Raw genomic sequence first — 22,380 nt, 5'->3', positions numbered from 1 at the left:
TATACTTCTATGTAAAACTTTGATTCCTCATTGTGGCCCCGCCCAACCCCAGGTGGGGTCATGATTTGAACAATTTAGAATCCACGCTACCCCAGGATGCTTCCACATAAGTTTCAGCTTTATCGGCCCAGTTGTTCTTGAGAAGAAGACTTTTTTAATGACCCCACCCTATTTTTGTATTTTCTTGATTATCTCCCCTTGTGAGGGGACCTGGCCCTTCATTTTAATAATTTAAATTCCCCTTCCCCCAAGGATGCTTTGTACCAAGTTTGGTCAAAATTGGCCCAGTGGTTCTTGAGAAGAAGTCGAAAATGTGAAAAGTTTACAAAATAAACGGACAGACAGAGCTCAGACGGACAGACGGACGACGGACAAAATGTGATCAGAAAAGCTCACTTGAGCCTTCGGCTCAGGTGAGCTAAAACATTAACCTTGGCAATAATTTTTGAAGAGTAAGGGCTAGGGTTTCTATACTTCAAAACATGTGATCTTTGTGGAAATAATAACAATAATCTTGACCTTCTGACCTTGATCTTGAAGATTTCTGTACTTATGAAAAAACTTTAGCCTTGCGATAACTTGGGAACAAATGGTGATAGGGCTTTCATGTTTTACAATTGTATTTCCAGTTAGGAGACCCTACTTTGGGTACCAATATATTAAATTTGCATCTAAGAAAAGTTCAATCTTCACAATGTTGCCTTACGGGGGCATCAGTGTTTCACAAACACATCTTGTTCTTTATGTTATTGACAAAAAGCTCATGAAACCTACTATTTCGGCAGTCTAGTTTAGTACAATTCTCAGTAAAGCTTGGACTTCCAGTAGGGTACGTGCGACTTTCTCAACACTACGTAATTAGCATCTCTCAAATGACGAATAGATTCTCATTGGTTAAGAAATTAATAACATCAGTAACTTTAAATTGTTGTTGACAACGATGAGAAGACTAAAAGCCCCACATCTTTGCCGTTAAATTTAAAACGCTATCATTGGATCATTGCTACACTCATTGACATTTGCCCAAATGTATATTTCAACAGTGAATGAAAGGACGTGTAATAATTTTAGACGCTAACTATGTAACGTCAAGGATACCACACTTTACTGAAAGTCCAAGGATAAAACAGAATATGAGAATTGTACTAAAGTCATCTTTTGTAAGTCGTAGGGTAGAGTCACCTTCAAGTTCAACATATCATATGTTGCCCGATTCCCAGTCTTGCAAATTCATTTACCAATATCATATACCATAGTAAATCTACAAATTCCTAAACTTGATTCACCGTGTATATGATGTTCTCAACATACGGGGTGTATACTGTAGTATGTTGTACGCAGGGTGTAGGCTTTCAAAGCGAAAGATAGGGGGTCACGTTAGGGTACCTTTTTTGCCCATTTTCTAAACTTACGGATATTTTTCGCCAGAAAGCATGTGCCTATGGAACAAAAAATTATCTAAGGAGTATATGGAAACCTATGAATCCACTGCACACTTTCTATTTTTATCAAACACCTCAACACAATTCCGAATATCAGAGCAAGCTTGATACAACACTGTGTTCATGATCAAATATTTACATCCACTGAATAATTTCTCCTTTATTTCTTATTACTAGTAGTCTTTTTTCCTTCAACCTATTTCAGAACAAGATTTTTTGTTTATAAATGAGCATTCTTAAAAAAAATAATTTGAACGAAACGTTTGACAGATTGATACTCAGGATTTGAGTAGTTAGTACATCTATCAAAATATGTATTTCATTGACCATCGCATGTACATGTGCAAGTTCTGAGGGACGCATGATCCATGAATATATTATATTTTACGATAATTTTCATTATATATGACTTTTATATCATGAATAATGCTTTTTATGTCTGATTTATATCGAATCAAGGTTATTTGCTTGACATTTATTTTCCGTTTTCCGTTCCGTTCCGCTTTCCGTTCCGCGTTTTAGCAACACCCAAAACTGTTGGAGTAGTGTTTTAAAGGAATTTTAAAGAAATTTCTATTTTTAGTAACCATGGCAACGTCATTCATCAAAATCAAAAACCAATGCACTAAATTATGTATCTTTCTAGTGTAGTCTACTTGTGAGCAAAGTAATATTGAAATCAGAAGAAAACTGTAGGAGGTGTAGAGTTTTAAGGAAATTTCACAGAAATTTCTATTTTTAGTAACCATGGCAACACTGTTGATTGAAATCCAAAAATTATATATTAATTTATGTATCTTAGTGTAGTCTACTTGTGTGCCAAGTTATATTAGCATTTTGAAAAATTGTTTACAGACAGACAGAGAGCTAGACAATGGACGACGTAGGCATTACTATCGCATAAGCTCTTCTGATATCTGACCAGCAGAGCTAACAATCAATGTTGTACCAGGTGTGTATGCGGGGTTTACATGCATTTTAGGCCTCCTTAGCTCCTGACCTATTGCTTGGCAAAATTTACATTCAAGTAGAATGATCAAGAAATCAACTCAACTAATTTCTAGAGTTATCTCAGAGAAAACAGAAAGAAATGGAAATATTTGAATATAACTTATCATAAGCTTCGGGGTTTTTGTGAACATTTAAATAATTTTTTTTTATCTATTTAACCCCTATTTTTGCCCACACTTATCCCTTGGGGCCATGATTTTTAATCTGCACTAAGGATGTCTGCATATTAAAATGATTATCACATTTCTGCTGTTTAGAGGATTTTCAAGGATTTATTTCTCTTTATGATCATTTATTAAATATTTTGTATTTTTTTTACTCATTCTTAACAAACAAAACTAGCTGCAGATCTGTAACGTTACGGTTTTATATATTATTTGGTCAACCATAACCATAACGCTACAGATCTGCAGCTAAAACAAAACATGAATTAGATCAAATAAAAATATAAAACAATTAATTAAACAAGAGGCCCATGAACCACATCGCTCACCTGAGTAACTTAGGTGATGCAGTTCTTTTTTGCTAATACCAATCATGCCCCCCCCCCCCACATCCTCCCCTTTCATGATTTTAATACTTTAGAATTTACACTACCCCAGGATGCTTTCACATAAGTTTCAGCTTTCCTGGCCCAGTGGTTTTTGAGAAGAAGATTCTTAAAAGATTTTTCCTAAATACAGTGTATATCTATGTAAAACTTGGATTCCCTATTGTGGCCCCGCCCTACCCCAGGGGTCAAGATTTTAACAATTTAATATCTACTCTACCCAAAGATGCTTCCACATATTTTTCAGCTTTCCTGGCCCAGTGGTTCTTGAGAAGAAGATTTTTAAAGATTTGTTCTATATATTTCTATGTAAAACTTGGATTCCCTATTGTGGCCCCGCCCTATCCAAGGGGGTCATGATTTTTACAATTTAATATCTACACTACCCAAGGATCCTTTTACATAAGTTTCAGCTTTCCTGGCCCTGTGGTTCTTGAGAAGAAGATTTTTTAATGATCCCACCCTATTTTTGTATTTTCTTGATTATCTCCCCTTGTAAGGGGACTTGGCCCTTCATTTTAACAATTTAAACTTCCCTTTACCTAAGGATGCTTTGTACCAAGTTTGGTTAAAATTGGCCTGTTGGTTCTTGAGAAGAAGTTGAAAATGTGAAAAGTTTACGGACGGACGGACGACGGACAAAATTCGATCAGAAAAGCTCACTTGAGCCTTCCGCTCAGGTGAGCCAAAAACAATTTATTGCTTGGCTCTTTAAAAACTACATCTGGACTTGAGGATTCTGTTTGGTAGTGACATATACTGTGATACATGGCTTAATGACTCTATGAATGTCCATCACCACCATTTCCACTTCTGAGAATATTTTTTATGTGTTATATCATATTCTATCTAATCAGCTGGGTCATTCATCCAAGCCATTATATTCTCACTTTTCTGATAATATTTCTCCTCTTCTGAAGAAAGGTCTTTTCTGCGTTTTCCACTGTGATTATCATTTTCTTCCTCTGAAGAAAGTTCTTTTTTGCGTTTTCCTTTTTTGTGAATTCCACTGAGATGACTATTTTCCTCTTTGTTTAAAAGGTCCTTTTTGCATTTTCCACTGCCATGAACATTTTCAACTTGTAAGGAAAGTCCTCTTTCTCTTTTTCCACTATGGTGATTATTTTCCTCTTCTGAGCTGAGTTCTTTTTTGCGTTCCCTGCTGTTACTCTCTTTATCTCCTTCGTCGGAAGAATCACTTTCACTTTCTGATGCTCTTTTCTGTACATTGTATGCTGAAGGGTGAATCTTGAAACCAAATAACCTGAAAACATAACCAGTTTTCAAGGATTTGTAGTAAAACAATATAGCAGGTTTTCTTGGCTGGTGTAAAATTTAGCATTTTGTCTGCTTAAAGGTATGCCAATAATTTTAGCTTAATTTATTTTAGTGGACACCGGGTTTCAGCTCTTTCCAGAGAGACACTAAAATGAGTCATATTATGAGTACTTAATATTTTAGCCATGAAAATTCAAATGCGAAAATAAGCCAAAATTAGCACCCCGCTGAAATAATCTGCTATACAGTAATAATTGTGACAAAGTTATTATCTTAAAATGCGAAGAGTTCTCTCTACATACCTTTGCAAACTTTACAACAATGTTGAACATTCTTATTTGAATCTTTCAATCTGTCTGTTTATAACATTTAAATTTACAGATTATATCTTATTGCTTTTTAATAAACTTTAATTCTAGTATCTGAACATATTGTAACTTAAAGAAGACCGGGTCCTTTTGTTTTTTTTGTCAAAGGTCAAGATAAAAGGTCAGGCCATCCTTAAAAAATTGCTTGTTTGGAATTGCCGGGTCCTTTTGTTTTTTTTGTCAAAGGTTTTGTAGTAATGAGCAAAAAAAAATTGATTAAATAAAAAAAATCTTCCTACTTTTGGTCAAAAGGTCAGGATAAAATGTTCCATAAATTGTATGAAATAGTTTTCAGAAAGTAAATATCTGACTTTTGCATATAATTACTTTAGTAGTCTTTAAGCTGAAGCAATAAAACTTGGTGAATAACTCCAATCGAAGAAAGATATCTTCTGATTTTAAGGACAAGTGGTTAAAGATTAAGGTTAAATTTGTTCTTTTTCCTTCTTATATTTTTCGGCATTCCATCCTTTTAAATTTCCCTTAAAACAGAGGGCTAAATCTCTCTGAACCAGCTTGACTTGTTTAACATATAAATTCAAAAGGTTATGATGTATTGAAAATGAAATTATTTCAAAAAATCTTTTGAATTAATTATGGTGATAAATGGCATTATTTATGCTTTTCTGACATTTCTACTGACAGTTAAATAACTTTTTAGTCTCCCAACCTTGCTCCACTTTGGTTGGTTAACATTTTAGTGCCCCTAGCTTGCTCCACTATGACTGGTTAACATTTAGTGCCCCCAGCTTCCTCCACTCTGATTGGTTAACATTAAGTGCCCCAAGCTTGCTCCACTCTGATTGTTTTACATTTTAGTCCCCCTACCTTGCTCCACCTTGATTGGTTAACATTTTAGTCCCCCTACCTTGCTCCATTATTAAACCCATGTATTTCCTCATCTATTCAATTAGTAAATAGATCTTATTTCTGATATATAAATAATAATATGGTGGACTTTTCACTTCAAAATTTTAAAAATATTATTCAAAGAAATAATGACTTACTGTATACAGGGTTATTTTCGCCCCGTCTTATTTTCCCTCTTTCCCACTTCCAAACAATTCTGCCCTGTTTTAAATTCGCCCAGTCACAGTTTTGTTTGAGAAATTATACTGTATTCTTTGAATTCGCCCCATTTTAAATTCGCCCAAATGAGAGTAGGGCGAAAGGGGCAAAAATAAAACGGGGGCGAAAATTTCCCTGTATACAGTATTAATATTTTGTCCGTTATTGATGACAGAATGGCAGAAGCCTGAATATTTATATCCAGTGAATATTATCTCCCTTATTTCTTAAAAAAACGTTGCGTATCAGTCTGTAAACAGGACTAAGCCTTACCTTGGTACAAACTGATTGGGGGGATGTTTGGGTCTGTACTCTGGGTGAACCATAAACAACATGTGGGGGAAGCCCGTCCCGAAGTAAGCGCCGTCAGTGTGGTGGTGCCGGGAGGATTTGGGGGTGTACACCTTCTGACATTTAGGGCAGTACAACTTCACCATGGCCTCTCCAGGGACGTCCGACAAGCCTGTCAAAGCAAAGCAATACTCTGAATTACACGTATCCAAACAATCTCAAACGAAGGCTTAAAGCCTGTCAGCAAAGTAAAGCAATACTCTGAATGACATGTATCCAATCAATTTAAAACGACGGCTTAAAGCCTGACAGCAAAGTAAAGTAATAATCTGAATGACACGTATCCAAACAATCTCAAATGACGGCTTAAAGCCTGTCAGCAATGTAAAGTAATACTATGAATGACATGTATTTACGCGGGTTATGTATTTTTTCTGCAACAGCTGCTTCCGTTAATTCCAGTAATAACAAACAAAGAAAGCATTTTATTGTTTAAATAAAGACATCAGACAGTCCTGTCAGTAATGTAAAGTAACAATATAAAGACAGACAGTCCTGTCAGTAATGTAAAGTAACAATATAAAGACAGACAGTCCTGTCTGACAGTAATGTTAAGTAACAATATAAATGGAGGTGGATTTAAACGTTTTTTTGTGGGGGGGGAGGGGCAGAGAGTTTACAGCCAATATTTATTTATTCTATATCCACTTACCGATTGGAAGCATGGCTTGTTTTTCACAGTACAGCCGTGGGCATGTGTTAAAATATCCCTTATTGGATTTGTAAATCTAAATATGAAGATTCACAGTAAATATGAAGTCAGTGGTCACCTATATTCTTAATTTTTTTCAATCATCATTTTTTAATGTCAGGTGATAATTTAATTATTTCATACTCACCATTTCACGCATTCCCTTTTTTGTCAAGATGAACCTAGCATGGATTAAACCGTATAACAACTGAGCTGCCTCTTCAATTGGACCGTCTTCTTCGGAACTCTCAGAATCATTTTCATCAGAATCATCATCTGTGGCCAAAAGAAAGTACACTGTATAATATGGATAAACAACAGGCCTATGGGATTTTTTCAGGTAACTACATTAACCCAACCTAGAACTATAACTCTTGTATCAGAGGAAGAGAAAATAGGTCATAATGCACACTGCACAGCCCAGATCACCTGCTGTTCTTCAGGAAGATTTTTAAAGGATTTTTTCCTTCATTATTCCCATGAAAACCAGAAGTCTCTGTCGAGACTGAAGCTCTACTGGTTTGTACTTATAGCAAAAGAAGAGAAAAGTACTTAAGCAGTTGGGAATTGAAACTTTACAACAGCAATAAATAGAATAATGATCCTTGAAAAAGTTTCTTATGTTCTTAGTGTAGTCTACTTGTTTGCAGTTATATTGTAATCAGACCAAAACTGTAGGAGGAGAAGCATTTTGAAAGAATTTCACAGAAATTTCTAGTTTTAGTAACACGACAACACCGTTCATCGAAATCAAAAACCATTAAACAGAATTATGTATCTTAGTGTAGTCTACTTGTGTGCCAAGTTATATTGAAATCAGACTAAAACTGTAGGAGGGGTAGCATTTTGAAAGAATTTCACAGAAATTTCTATTTTTAGTAACCATGGCAACACCGTTCATCGAAATAAAAAACTAATAAATAGAATTATGTGTCTTGGTGTAAGCTACTTGTGTGCTAAGTTATACTGAAGTCAGACTAAAACTGTAGGAGGAGTAGCACTTTGAAAGAAATTTCACAGAAATTTCTATTTTTAGTAACCACGGCAACACTGTTGAACGAAATCAAAAACTGATAAACAGAATTATGTATCTCAGTGTAGTCTACTTGTGTGCCAAGTTATATTGAAATTAGACCAAAACTGTAGGAGGAGTAGCATTTTGAAAAATTGTTTACAGACAGACGGACAGACAGACAGACAGACGGACGGACGACGGACGCATTACTATCGCATAAGCTCTTCTGGTCTCTGACCAGTAGAGCTAAAAATTGACTTTGTATTGTGGAGCCAATTTAGCACAAAGAGATAATAATTCAACTGAATTTAAATCCACACATTATGGGAAATGTTTCAACATAACTACTGTGGGCACTTGCTGTACTACAGAAAAAAAATCTTCCTGTATACCGGTACATGCACTGTGTAGACTATCTTGAATCTTGATACCCATTACCTTCTGGTTTACTCAGAATCCTTTCTAAAGCTTGCCGGTAGTGAGGAACTTGTTTTCGGAGTCCTTTCAAGTTAGTTTGGTCTCGTATGTAGGCTCTGTCTACCTGTATCAATACAAAACAAGATGGGTTTGTGAAACACTGATGCCCCTGTATAGCAGCCTATGGCGAAGGTTGACTTTTCTAAAATGCGTAATATTGAATGTCATGCTCCAAAGGTCAAAAGTGTCATTACCCAAAGGAAGGTCTTGTTGCAATACACCTGTGAAATATGAAAGCCCTAGTTCTAACTGCTCAAAACTTATGGCAAAGGTTAAAGTTTTTCAAACTCTTAGGTCAAGGTCAAAGGATAAAAAATATTTATAATCACTCAAAGGTCAAGTTATTGCCAAATTTAAAGAGAAGTATTTTTTATAAATGTAAGTAAACTCAAAGGTCAAGATTTCAAATATGGTGGTACTTAAGGAAAGGTCTTTCCCTAAGGGATACATCTGTGAACAATGAAAGACATAGCCCCACACACAAAGTTATGGGTAAGGTTCAAGTTTTTGAGGACAGGCAGACGGATGGACAGGGCAAAAACTATATACCCCTTAAACTTTGTTTACTGGGACACAGTTTAGGGGGCATAAAATGTCCTGTTTAATATGACAAAAGGCCAATGGGCTACAACGCTCACATGAGTAACTGACCATGTTGTTCTTCATACAATTTTCCTCCTTGTAATACTTATTGCATCCCAAAACAACCCAGTCATAATTTGAACAGTTTTGAATCAACACCATCCTAGGTTGCTTCAACTTCAGTTTTAACTTTTCTGGCCCGAAGGTTCTTTAAAAGAAGATTTTTCCTACACATTTCAATGTTAAAACTTAGTTTCCTATTATGGCATCACCATATTCCCATGGGTCATGATTTGAATAATTTAGAATCTACATTACCCAAGGATGCTTCCACATAATTTACTGCTTTTCTGGCCAAGTAGTTTTTAATTTTTTTTTTAGACCCCACCTTATTTTTGTTTTTACTGATTACTTCTCCTTGAAAGGTAGCTGCAATAATGTAGCCCTCTCCCCCTTTTTTTTTTTTCTGGGAGAGGACTACATCTCCTTAGGTTCTCCGTAATGGTGCAATGCGGCAGCGATTCACTCCTGCACGGATTTCGGCTCAAATTGTCAGTAAATGGCTATTTTATTAATATGTCTTACCTGGACTCCCAAAATGTAGTTATCCCAGACATAAATCGATCCAAAAATATACATAACAATCCATATATCCGTATTTTTCGTGTATGTCAACATCACAACTTAAATTTATCCACCATGTTTACTGACCTTGACAGATTTTATTTTGAGACAGCCAATGAGATGAAGGATCTATAGGGAGCGGATTTCTTTGGAATTAGGCCATTCCAAGTTTTTTCTCTGTTTAGCGTCCACCCATCTTTCAAAACCCAACCTACCTATTTGCAAAAAACATACGAGCCAAAACATATAACACAGGCTTAAAAGTCATAAAAATGACGCCCTTCAAATGATTTGATCTAACTAAACTGCTTTTAATTAATGGAAGAAATATCTATTCTTAAGCAAAAACAAGGGATTAAATGCTTAAAATACACCCAATATAACTTACTGTTTAGAATTATTTTGAAAAACTGACAAAATTCAAAAATTTCTACTAAATTAATCAATTTCAGGATTCCTGATGTTGTGTATTTTTTCTTATATGGGGTGTCAAAAACCAAGGCGCACGCGGATGCTAAACACAGAAAAAACTTGGAATGGCCTTACCTTATTTTAAGCCTGAATATCGCTGTTTACGAAAAAAATAACACATGGAATAATTTTCTTTATCGATGTTTAGTATTACTATTCTTCACAATTATTTATTAACATTGACATTTGCTTTATTAGGTTATTCTAAATTTCAAGCGCAAGTCTCGGTCACGCATGAACTGTCATGGCTGCTGAAAAAGGCACACAGATTTATTTTACATGGTTTTCGCGTTTAACAGGCTATGATGTCGACAGTGAAAAAAAATTTCGTCTAATTAGAAGTAAGTTGAATGTAAAAACAATTTATTCTGCCTGCAGTCGGCCGTATTTAAAAAATATTTTTGCACCATTACTGAGATGCTGTGGAATTAGCCCTCTCCAGAAAACATCAGATAAAAAAAATCGGAGAGGGCTACATTATTGCAGCTACTTGAAAGGGTGTTTGGCCCTTCATTTTTTAAAACAATTTAAAGGCCGGGGCCCGGATATAAAAGGCAGCCAATCGAAAAATGTTGGGGAAATTCAACTTTCTATGCAGCTTTCAGATTTGAGAAGCATTTTTGAGAAAATATGCTTTTTTTGATCATATTAAATTCTAATTTTTGGCATGGAAGCAGCCACCTTGATTGTGAATAAAGTGTCCATCTTTCATAGTTGAAAAAAAATTATATCTTGAGTAATTTAGGAATAAAGTTCTGAAGCTGCACTGAATTTTGAATTTCTTCTCAGTGATTGACAAAGTAGGCGGAGATAACCAGTGTTTTGTTTACACAGGAAGTGGCTGTAGCCATGTGCTGCAGCACATGCTCTGCGTGGTATTACTATACTATAAATAGTTTTCACTAGTGATTTTTATAATTTATAGAGAAAAAATGACTGAAAAACATTTTATTTTGTCAATGAATGGTAAATACACAGGTTTTGAAAAATAAACACACATGTACAGTAACTGTATTAATATTTTTTCATACAAACCTTAGGTGAACAAGTGATAAGATAGCTCAACTAATATATTTAAGTATATTCCAGTCACTTAATTATATGAAAATAAAATATTCACAAGTCAAAAGAAATATTTTAACACAGGTTTGAATTCCTAATCACTCCCACATATGTCCCATGTATGGATGATCATTGGGATTAGGTAGCCAATGTCTCACAACGGTCACAACACATTTTGGCATAAGGTCCCTCCTGTGATAAATGTAATTTTTTCTCCGCGGATCCTGTCGTAGGGCATTTCTTTTCCTCTGAATATATCTCGGATCCTTCCATACATTTCTATGGAACAACATAGTCCAGAATCTTTTGTATTTGTCCTTTCTCCTCTGAGAATTACTTCTGTTTGGTGCCTCCGGATCCTCTAACCACCACATTTGTCGGTTGTTTTCCGATGTTATGCATGGACGGCAAAGACAGTGGATACATTCATCTTCTTCATCGTTCTGATCTATAACAAAATCAGCAACATCATCATTGTTCTGCTCCTCCTGGACCTGGTTTCCATTGTCTTCAATTGGAACCTCATTGAATTGCCACTCATGGTGTGCAAATAGATGGCGTATTGTTTCTCTCTGAGTTTCTGTGACTTCAATGGCTAAAATAGATTTCTCTTCCCAGCAGGCACGCAACGTTGTTTCAACGTTGAAAGGAGGTGGAATATAGGTTGCAACGTTGATCAACTATATTTCAACGTTGTTTCAACGTTGAGGTTTCAACGTTGAATCCTCAACCTTTCTTCAACGTTGAAACAACGTTGAAGCTGCAACATATTTTCAACGTTGAATGTTCGTCGATATTTCAACGTTGAAACAACGTTGAGGCTGCAACATATTTTCAACGTTGAATGTTCGTCGATATTTCAACGTTGAAACAACGTTGAAGCTGCAACATATTCTCAACGTTGAATGTACGTCGATATTTCAACGTAGAAACAACGTTGAAGCTGCAACATATTTTCAACGTTGAATGCTCATCGATATTCAACGTTGAATCAACGTTGAAGATTCAACATGTTTTCAACGTTCAGTATTCTCTGATATTGTAGAGTTAAAACAAGGTTTAAAAATGCAAAGTTGACTGTCTTGATTTCAACGTTAAAACAATGGAAGATGCAACATATTATCAACTTCAGAAAAGTTAGGAAAATCTAACGTTGAAACAACGGGTAACAAATATTGAGCACTTTAGTTTTTAAGTTCAAAATATAAAGGGGTCTTTAATTTCTAATTTATGGAATTTTTTCGCAATATACACACAGCTGTATGCATTGTTAGAAAATATTATATATATAATAATTATACTCAATAAATGAAACGCATGCATTTTAAATTGATTTACTCAAAGAGTTGTGCCAATAGCTAGTACCATTGTAAAATTTAAAATATATTAGTTTATATGAAGCATGGCATCTACATTTAACACTTCATTATAATTATTTTTCAAAAAAGGTAATTTTTTTTTAATAAATTGTGAATGCTTTTTTATTTTGACACATTTAAAAAATATGTTACATATAAGCTTTTAATAAATAATAACATCTTTATCCAACATCTCACTGTAATTCCCAGTTAATTTAGAATTATAAAAAATAATTATTCCGAATTAATGTTCTTAAAATTAGACTCATATTGATTCGTGCCGTGTACTCTTGCGCAGATTATACGTATACAGAGCGAATCAAAGAAGTCTTATTTTATTAGATTGTGCTTTTGTTGTGTGTATTAATTTTATAATCTTTCTTTTCACAAAATATTTTTTAAAAAGTCAAATAAACACATAAGAATTTTCACACTGACAATTAACCCCGGACAAGTTACATTACTTAAGATCCACTTCCCAAAAAACCTTCGAAATATCAGATAAGGAGTGCCTTTCGCTTAGTTGGTCAGTTTCAGTGTCAGGATAACTTTGTTATGCAATTTTCTTGCTGGGCAGAGTATAGCTGTTGCAGCTTATCTAGGTCAAAATTTGAATTCAACTGATGAACAAGAAGTGCGCGTCTCCTTGCCGGTCATATTTAATGTGTTTTTCAAGCTTTATACACAAGGATTAAAGCTGGAATATCAACTTCTGCTCAGTAAGTATTATTTCCTTTTCATGAATTTAAGAAATTAAGTTTTTTTTGTATCTGTTCATCATTTAATTCTTGTTTAATAAGTATATTTGAAATCTGCGTGAAATGCACATCCTTGGTTCTTGTATTATGTGTTTTTTTTATATTCATTTGGTTATGAAATATAAGCTAGTATACTAATATATTATACAATTAAACTAATTGTAGTTTGTCGTAAGGTTCAATCAACCAGTGGTGCAGGGAATTGATTGTATAGTCTGATAGTCAGCCTTGATTGCATCAGATTCTTCGCCCGTGAAAATCAAACAAAGGAATGCAACATTTTGTAAGTACACTATGTATATGTATGTCTATAACATTTTTCTTTAGTATTAATTATTTATAAGCATACTCAAACAAATTTTTACATGAAGTCAACTATAATTATTTTAGTCATGTTAATTAAATCCAAGTACCGGAATATATTTCTTTGTCTGACTTTTTACATCATTCGTGTATTGTTTGAAATAACGTGTTACGTACATTTTATCGAACAAATGGCTTTAACATCTTTATTTCTTTTAATAGGCTTTTGCTTTAGAGGGTGGACTTTCCTGTTCATTTCTTTCATTCATGGGACTTAATTATATGCGTGATTAAAATCAATGGATCCACCACTTTGTGGAACTTAGTAGTGTAAGGCAGACGCGTACTTTGAAGGACCTGGATGTGATTACTGTGACCTACTTTTCACTAGGAATATAAATTTTGTCAAGCAGTGATTTTTGAGATTCAGTGATTTAATCCGAATTTGTGTTTGTCTTAAAAAAAACATGTAAAATAAATTCTCTCACAATCATAATAGAAGATCAAAACTTATATAAATATTACGCAACTTGAATAAAATTGTTTATTAGAATTTGAAATGTATTTGTTTATAAAGCAAATTGTAATATGAATTCAACGTGATTTCAACCAAATATCAACGTTTGTACAACCGAAAAATTTCAACCAAATCTCAACCTAATTTCAACCAATGTTAAGTTTTGTTCAATGTTGATATTTGACGTTGAAACAACGTTGAAGCTTCAACGTTGCTTCAACTTTCATTTGCAACCAAAAATCAACCATAAATCAACCAAAAATTCAACCCATTTTCAACGTTCATTCAACGTTGAAAGTTGACGTTGAAACAACGTTATGTCTCAACGTTGCCTCAACTTTCATATGCAACCAAAATTCAACGTTGATTCAACGTTGAAGTGCAACGTTGATTCAACGTTGAATCAACGTTGAAATGCCTGCTGGGTTCTGTTTCCTCCATGTTGTACTCAGCAAATTCCAAGATGGCTACACATTTACACATGTAACACTGGAAAGCCCAACCATTTCAAAAGGACCATACGGGATACATTTAATACTTACATGCAGAAAGAGAAACAAACCACATATGTGTGCATAGAGCTGCACAAATGTATTATAATGTTTAACATACTCTTCATTATCATTTTTTTTATTTAAAATGTTTTAAGATAGATAAATTTTAAAAAGAACTTTATTAGGAAACCCTAATGTGCCTCTGCATCTCTGCAGTGAAAGGTCAGATTATGTCATTGTCAGATGCTAGATCAGGATTTTGGCGGGGAAGTGCTAACTACAGATAGGATTAGGTGTCAAGTCTGACCATTTTTATGTGAGGGGTGTCAAGATTGCATATACATAGCTTCTTGGATGTAGATATCTAAAAATTAAGTTGTTTTTTTTTAAAAAGTTAAAAAAAAAATACAGGCTTTTTATAAAGTGTTCATATATGCAATTCAGCATCATTTGTTGAGTTAAAGAAAAAAATTATGCATGTTTGTAAACCAACGCCCCTTTATAAAGAATAATAGTATATTCCAAGAATTAGTATCTTGTACATTTATTTGTAAAAACCAGAAACCTCAAAGCAAAGATAGCGAATGAAAGTGAATATGTCTAGTCCACCGAAAAAACGAAAGAGAACACCAAGTTTCAGAATTGAATTATCGGGAGATGAAAGTAAGAAAACCAGTGTTTTGGAAAATTTGCAAAAACTAAGGAGTGAATTAGAGGGCAAACTGAACAAACATGTTGGAAATCTACAAGTCATTGAATATCTCTTTTCTCTTTGGAGTGAGAAAAGAAATGAGGAACACGACATCCAAGGTGATGTTGCACAGTCTGCCCAAGAAAAATCTCCAGCTCCTAGTCCTTACATAAAAGTTCAGAAAAAGGATGTAAATCAAAAACTCTTCTTGTGTGCTGAAGAATCTTTGAGGAGATTGGTGGAAATTGCAGAATACCATGGTCAAAATTGTTCAAGGAATTTAAAAATGAAGAAAGTGCAACAAAGAGGACATGTAATGTCAACCAAATTTCAATGCGAGGAAGAGGGGTGTAGGCATACGTTTCTGTGGTCATCATCTCCTTATTTGCCCAATAATGAATATTTGGTAAATAACCGTGTCAACCATTCTTTATTATGCAGCGGGATGCTTCCATCACACTACACTAGAAAAGAAAAGAATATACCAACATTTGAAAGATCAAAATGTAGCTGTAGGAATTCATACTCATGACAGGAATCTGTCGATTAATAAATATATCCGTGAGGAATGTGAGTCTACAAATCAAAATGACACCTGGCATGCAGTCAAATCAGTTAAGTCCTCTTTGAAAAAAGTATCTTCTGGGCCAGCATATCTTGAGGGAAAAACTTGGTCATCTCAACTTGATGACAAAGTGGAGCCAGTGTGCACTCACTTTCACTGGGCCATTAGAAACTGTGATGAAGATACCGCAAAACTTCAAGCACATCTATTGAACATAATAGAACATTACAAGAACAATCACTCAAATTGTCATTCGTCCTCCAGGTGCAAAATGGATCCTAACTATGAAATATCTCGGAAAGTTATTTCTAACCCGTGTGCCGAGAAGTTGTTGCTAGGAGTCGTAAAAAATTCTATTGTTTATAAGCATCCACAGGATTACATTTTATGTCATGATACATTTTATGTTGAAAGCTTCAACAATGTCATGAATGTATACCAGGACAAAAGAATATCATTTTCTGATGATATGTACAGAGCAAGATCCAATTTGGCCGTATGTCATTGGAATGAAAACGTGGACAGAGATTATACATCTGTTTGGAGACCAAACCACCGAATGCCAAGAAGTGCTAAGGGTAAAAAGAACTACAAAAAATTAACTTTCTCATTTAGGAAAAATATTTGGACACGATATGTGAAGAGTGTCTTCAAAGCTAAAAGAAGAAACTGATGTTATTGATTTTATTTGAAGGAGACGTGTAAATATCCCAAATTGTAAGAACTTTAAATCAAACTCCATTTATTTACATGTAATTAGTTTGAAACTTTTGTCCTGATTATCTGCAAAATCTTAACTGTTTATACACTGCATTTATGTGTTAATAAGTAAATGTTGTATACTTAATTAAACTTGAATAATTAGAGATTTGCAGTACACGCAGATTTTACTTCTTTATTTATATTTACACACAAAATGAAATGGAATTCCCACTGTTGGTTATTTGTAAACAAAGCTGACTCAGCTCAGTGCAGTTCTTATCAGCAGCACTGACAGTGATGGAGATAAGCACCGCCTATTTTACCAGGTGGCAAAAAATCTAGGTCGCCCCCGGCCTTTAAACTCCCTTTCACCGAAGAATTCCTTTGTACCAAGTTTGGTTAAAAATTAGGCGAGTGGTTTTTGAATCAATCAGATTGAGACAATGAATTTAGAGCTTTACCTCGCAAAAGAAATCATTTCCTCTCTTATCCAAAAACCTGCCAATCCAGGAATAGTCTGGGATGATTTCCCTGGAAATCAGACATCATTTCATATCATCATTGATCACTTTTACAAGAGCTTAAAATAATAACAAGCAACAAGCATAAAGATAAACTTTCAACAGACCCTTTACTAAATTTCAATTTTACTAAACTTCAATAGATACAATTTTGGCAAGAGTTATTACCCCTTCAAGGGCCTTGGTCCCTGTATTAGAGATCAGATTCCCTTGTTATTTACCCACAGGAGTCTGAAGTTTTTATCGTCAAAAAAAAAATCCGGAAAAAATTTTCCATCCTCCACTAAAAGAACACACTTTTAGTTGAGGGTGGGAAATCTTTTTACTGGATTTTTTTTGACGATAAAAACTTCAGACTCCTGTGATTTAACCACATTTAAACTTGCCACTCTGGGGTATGTTACACAGTTTTTCTGGCACCTGTGTCTCCTTAGAATGTTAAAGAATCTACTTTTGGGACATGGTTTTCGACAATAGGGCACACAGTGAAATCACTTATACGTGGGGGTTACTTTTGTTGTTTTCTTGGTATGAAGAGACCCACAAATACACCTTTTGGAGCCTCTTTCAATTGTTAAGATTGTTTTTGTATATTTCTGCCATGCTTATTTTTAAATTTCTTGATCAAAGAGGAAGAGGAACTGACCTCCTAGATAGTAGCCGAGGGGAATAACTCTGAGGGAAAACCCACTCGGAGTTCCTCGGATGGCTCGTACCTGGCGCATGACCTCTGACATCAAAGGTGTTCTACCATCTTGCTGAGTCAGTCATGTGATCTCATGCGCGGATCTAGAGGGGGGGGGGGAAATTCCCCCTGGAATTTCGACGGTTAAAAAATGTATATGCTAAAGCAAGAGAAAAGTCACCTTGGACCCCCCCCCCCCGGTGAACATGAATATGTGTAAAATGGGTATGAAAAGTGAAAGAATTGAGGCAATAGAAGTCATAGCCTACTTACCCCCCCCCCCGAAATAGTTTTTTTTACGTTTGAAGAACTTTTGGCAGGGCAAAATATGAAATGAGTGACAAGGCAGTTTCAAGCGGAGAAATGTAGTGACTTGATGCATATTACTCCACCTATCACATCAGAAGTTTGAATGAAGCACAGCGGAGTAGGGCTGGGTATTGACCAGAAATTTTGTATTGCGATATATTGCGATATTTTTAACTGTATTGCGATATGTATTGCAATATTTTCAACATTATTAAAATGTCATTTTTTTACGAAATTAACTTTAATCTACATGAAGAACATACATAACTATATGATGAGTTAGCAAAAGGAGTACAAAATCTTGTTGATTTTATTAAAGCTTTGCTCTAGAATACACCCAAAAAATAGCATCTTTCTTACTGTTTGGCTTTTTAACAACTCTTCTTATATTTACTTTTATATTTAATGATAAAATTCTTTAGTCTAAGCATTTTGCCGGTATATGGATATCACAAAAAATGCATTGAAATACGATATTTTTTGTCACTGTATTGCAATAAACCGAGATAGCGATATTTAGCCCAGCCCTACAGCGGAGTCAACCAAGGATTGCCGATTGGGGAAAACCCTTAGATCAATAGAGCCATTCATTAGAAGCTCTGACCCAGTCCCAGGTGCCATGAAATTCATTCAAAGTTTTAAAAGTGGTAACCCTTGTCAATCAAAAACTATGCAATTAATTTGTGAGTTAACTTGTCAGACCCACAAAAAGTGATTTGAAGAGTAGTGTTGAATAATCGGGAAAATTTCATAATCGGTCAAAATCGGAGAAGCTTAATCGATCAATCATCTACTTAATTGGTAATTCAAATTTCAAATACAAAATTCTATTTCTTTACAGCATTTATCATTTATGGAACAAATTAAAAATAAAATTTTGTCAAGTTTATTCTAAAGACAACTTTTTGTTGTATAAGTAACAAAGAAACAGATTTTTTTTTTTACATATTTGCTCATAAAACTAAAAATGTTTGTCATGACATCAGATTTTGCATTCCCTAGTTAATACAAGCCCTCACCACAGTTAGAATACGTCCCATATACTTGCAATGTAGCAAATCGGAGTGGATCCGCTCCGGAATGATTTTGAAGAGTATATTAAAAGGATTTGAACTGGAAATAACTTCCAAATAAATCAAAACAATCCTTTTGGAGATTGCCGATGCATTTTATCCCAAAAAATAATCCATATAAAGACGAAAATCCAATTCAATTAAATGTTCTCAACATTTTTCTCTCGCTTCAAATTTACCTGCCATGTTTACATTCGGAACTCTCTAGATTGTCTGTAGTAAATGCACTGAGTATGATTTATTGCCCGACGTGTTTCTTTTGCTACATTACGAATACACGGAACGAATTCTATGGTTAAACCGGGTCCGTAGGAAAATATTTTAACGATAGAATGTTCTATCTATGCATTCCCTGGATATGGGTAAATTTCTACTTGATTGTTGTTAACTTCGCCTTCGGCCATTTTTGTTGACCTCCTTTCGTTTTACATGTATCAATTGTTAATGTGTATGTATTAGTTTCGTTCAAATCATACAAGTTTATTTGGGTGAGTTTATTTGGACGACAATCGATTATGAAAAACGTAATCGATAATCGGAATCGAACACCCAAAAACGATCAACAATCGATCGTCGGCGACAATCGTTTCATCACTATTGAAGAGAACTTGTGAAAAAGGATTAACTCATTGTGGTTTATAAATTTCTTGTGTGAAGGTTGTCTTTAGTTAAATTTCAAAATTGTTTAAATAACATTTCTTTTGTCATATACGAGGGTTGTCCCGTAAAATCGTGGACAAGTTGTCTAGTGTAAAAAATAAATATCACTGCGTTATGAAATTTTCACTATTTTTTAGTACATATTTTAGTAATATGCACAGCAAATTTCAGATAAATATATGCATGAATAAACAAATTATGAGATTTTATGCCATGTATTGTATCACCTTACGGCGCATGGATTATAACGTCAAAGTGTCTAAAACAGCGTCACGTTTTATCTTTGCTGAAAATGAAGTTGGATAAGTCCGACTTAATTTTAGGAATTTCATTGATACACATTCTTTAGTCTCCATAAACAGCCGAAGAACCAATTGACACCCTCATGCGATCTTCTGAAGATTTATCAGTAAGTTACGGACAATATTCTCACCATTATTCAACTAATAGAAAATCTCATATCGGCGGTCTACTGTGACAGTGTCTTTTGCTATTACATTAGGAGATTGTCCGTATGTTCTGTACTCCCCAGGGGCTCGATCAAAAAAGAATTCGCTAAGAAAACTCCCATTTCAATTGTATACTTAAGATATGATGATATTTTTATAATCTTTTTTCTTCTATGGTCATTTCAAGTCTCTGAAGGTGTCATTACAACATCAAATTAAAACGGAACTGCTCTCCGTCATAAAACGTCGCCTTTTTCGCGTGTTGTGTTTACCACTTTCCCATTTCGAATGCTCGAGAAACTGCCAAAAATTAACCAAATGCCTTAAAATGTTTACAAAGACTACAAAATTTTATGTTGAATTGAATTAGGATAATTTTAATCCAAATCTTATGTATCTAAAATAGGGATGTCAACGAATATTCGAATATTCATTCCATGAGTTGATATTCGAATATAGATTTATGATTCGAATATTCGTTTTAAAGTGTACAAGCATCAAAAAGAGAGAAAAACTGTTGTAAGGACACAGATTTACATGGATCCCTTGTTTATATAAACATCATTAAAATCATTATCATGAAATTAATAAGCCAAAATTAATTGCTTTTAATATTTTTCTGCTAGATAATTGTTCTGCTTGGTATATTTATAGGAGTTATCAGTTTATACTTTTGTACATGTAAGACGATCAATTAATCTGAAATATACTGGAGAACCTTTTGAATTTTCAAAGAAAAATACATTTTGGATGTATACTCTTCATATAATTGATAATTAGAAAAAAAAATAATTGAGGTGCATTTACCAAACTCTACATGAGTTCTTATTCTAAAATAATGGCATAAAACCTATACTGCTTGACAGGAGATTGAATACATATATTCTATAATGAAAATGTATTTATTTTATCGAATATTCGAATATATTCGAATACTTCCATCGAATATTCGAATATCAATTACTGACAATTTTGACATCCCCAATTTAAAACTTTTATTTTGAATTCAAACCTGTGTATTCTTTAATAAAACCTTGGTTTTTTGTCCATGCGCGGTAGGACAATACCCCTTGCACATTCAAGCATAATAAAATCTTTATTTTTGCCTATATCTTATCAAAAAAATTATCATGCACTTAAATATGATAAATATTAAACATTTACTGGAATTTTCAGCTTAGTGCGCCCATAACTTTTCGAGAAAAACGCTTTGTCCACGATTTTATGGGACAACCCTCGTACATTACAACATATTTTATACAAAATATCAGTTAAACAGTTGTACTTTAATTAGGTCATCATGGGTGTCAGAAAAATAACATTTTCCAGAATCAGAATCAGAACTTTGGCTTTCATTTACAACTTGTGGTATTGCACTTCTCCATGTCAAAACTTAATTACTTGTCATACTACATTATATTTCCATTTCTAATTTTTCTGTCTGTGATAACTCTTTGAAAGTTAGTGCAGTTAAATTTCTTGATAATTATACCAGAATGTAAATTAGGCAGGTCAACAGGTCAGGATCGAGCTAAAAGGCCTAATATGCATGCAAATCTCGTGCACATCTGTCTCTGAGTCTGACGCTAAGGAGGCCAAATATGCATGAAAATCTCGTGCGGCTGCTGTTGTGTTTGACGTCAGTGGGCGAGGACTATTGAAATTGGGACGGGAGTCCTCGTGTAATTTAAATCTATATCTGCATTTTTAAAGTCTAAATCTACAATTTTATTTCACAATGAAATGGAAATATAAGGAATCACTGTCTAGTTAGTATAGTATGCCAGGGACATCAACAATAGTGAAAAACATGGGATAATTTCTTCATAACGGGCTTTGCCCGTTATACAAATTATCCCATGTTTCCCACTATTGTTGATGCCCTGGCATACTATACTAACTAGACAGTGATCGATTCCTTAAATACATCTATAATATGCAATTGTAATCAGTGTATAATTATATTGTAATAATTTGTTCACGGCCCCCGAGGACCCTTGATTGGTGAATAAACATATGGAAGTGGGTATAAACACCTGTCCACTTTTCTATATAGAAAAAGATTGATAGTCTTGCTGAAACAGTGAAGTTCAAAATGTTTAATGTTTATTTATAAAATGCAGTGATTGGGAAGGGATTGTGCCATAGTTGTATTGAACTGAAGTAAAAATTGACACAATAAATCAACCATTTTTGTGGCAACAATGTGTCGTATCAATTATTAGATTGAAAATATATGTGTATGCCTTTTCTGTTTTACTTTCAGTGGAAGAGAGAGAGATAGAGAGAGAGAGTAGAATTTCCG

At 34.3% G+C, this 22,380-nt stretch overlaps 2 protein-coding genes across 3 annotated transcripts in view; one reads left to right on the top strand and one right to left on the bottom strand.

The window, feature by feature from the left end:
* Positions 1 to 22,380, top strand: part of LOC134230971 (histone deacetylase complex subunit SAP30 homolog) — a 181,822-nt gene that overhangs the window by 47,375 nt on the left and 112,067 nt on the right. The gene's annotated exons all lie outside the window — the stretch shown is intronic.
* Positions 3,007 to 22,380, bottom strand: part of LOC134230969 (casein kinase II subunit beta-like) — a 29,787-nt gene continuing 10,413 nt past the window's right edge. For both annotated transcript variants that reach the window (XM_062712837.1, XM_062712838.1), the window contains exons 3-8: positions 16,840 to 16,909; positions 8,213 to 8,315; positions 6,908 to 7,035; positions 6,721 to 6,796; positions 5,991 to 6,180; positions 3,007 to 4,267 (exon numbers count right to left, since the gene is read on the bottom strand). In XM_062712837.1, coding sequence (XP_062568821.1) covers positions 3,853 to 4,267; positions 5,991 to 6,180; positions 6,721 to 6,796; positions 6,908 to 7,035; positions 8,213 to 8,315; positions 16,840 to 16,909 — 982 coding nt within the window. In that variant the 3' untranslated portion in view covers positions 3,007 to 3,852. The remainder of the gene's footprint in view (positions 4,268 to 5,990; positions 6,181 to 6,720; positions 6,797 to 6,907; positions 7,036 to 8,212; positions 8,316 to 16,839; positions 16,910 to 22,380) is intronic.

This window comes from Saccostrea cucullata, unplaced genomic scaffold (genome assembly GCF_032062105.1).
Source record: "Saccostrea cucullata isolate Sc308-1 unplaced genomic scaffold, CSIRO_AGI_Scuc_v1 ctg496, whole genome shotgun sequence".
In the NCBI taxonomy this organism is placed as follows: domain Eukaryota; kingdom Metazoa; phylum Mollusca; class Bivalvia; order Ostreida; family Ostreidae; genus Saccostrea; species Saccostrea cuccullata.
This window is presented reverse-complemented; position numbering and strand designations above follow the sequence as displayed.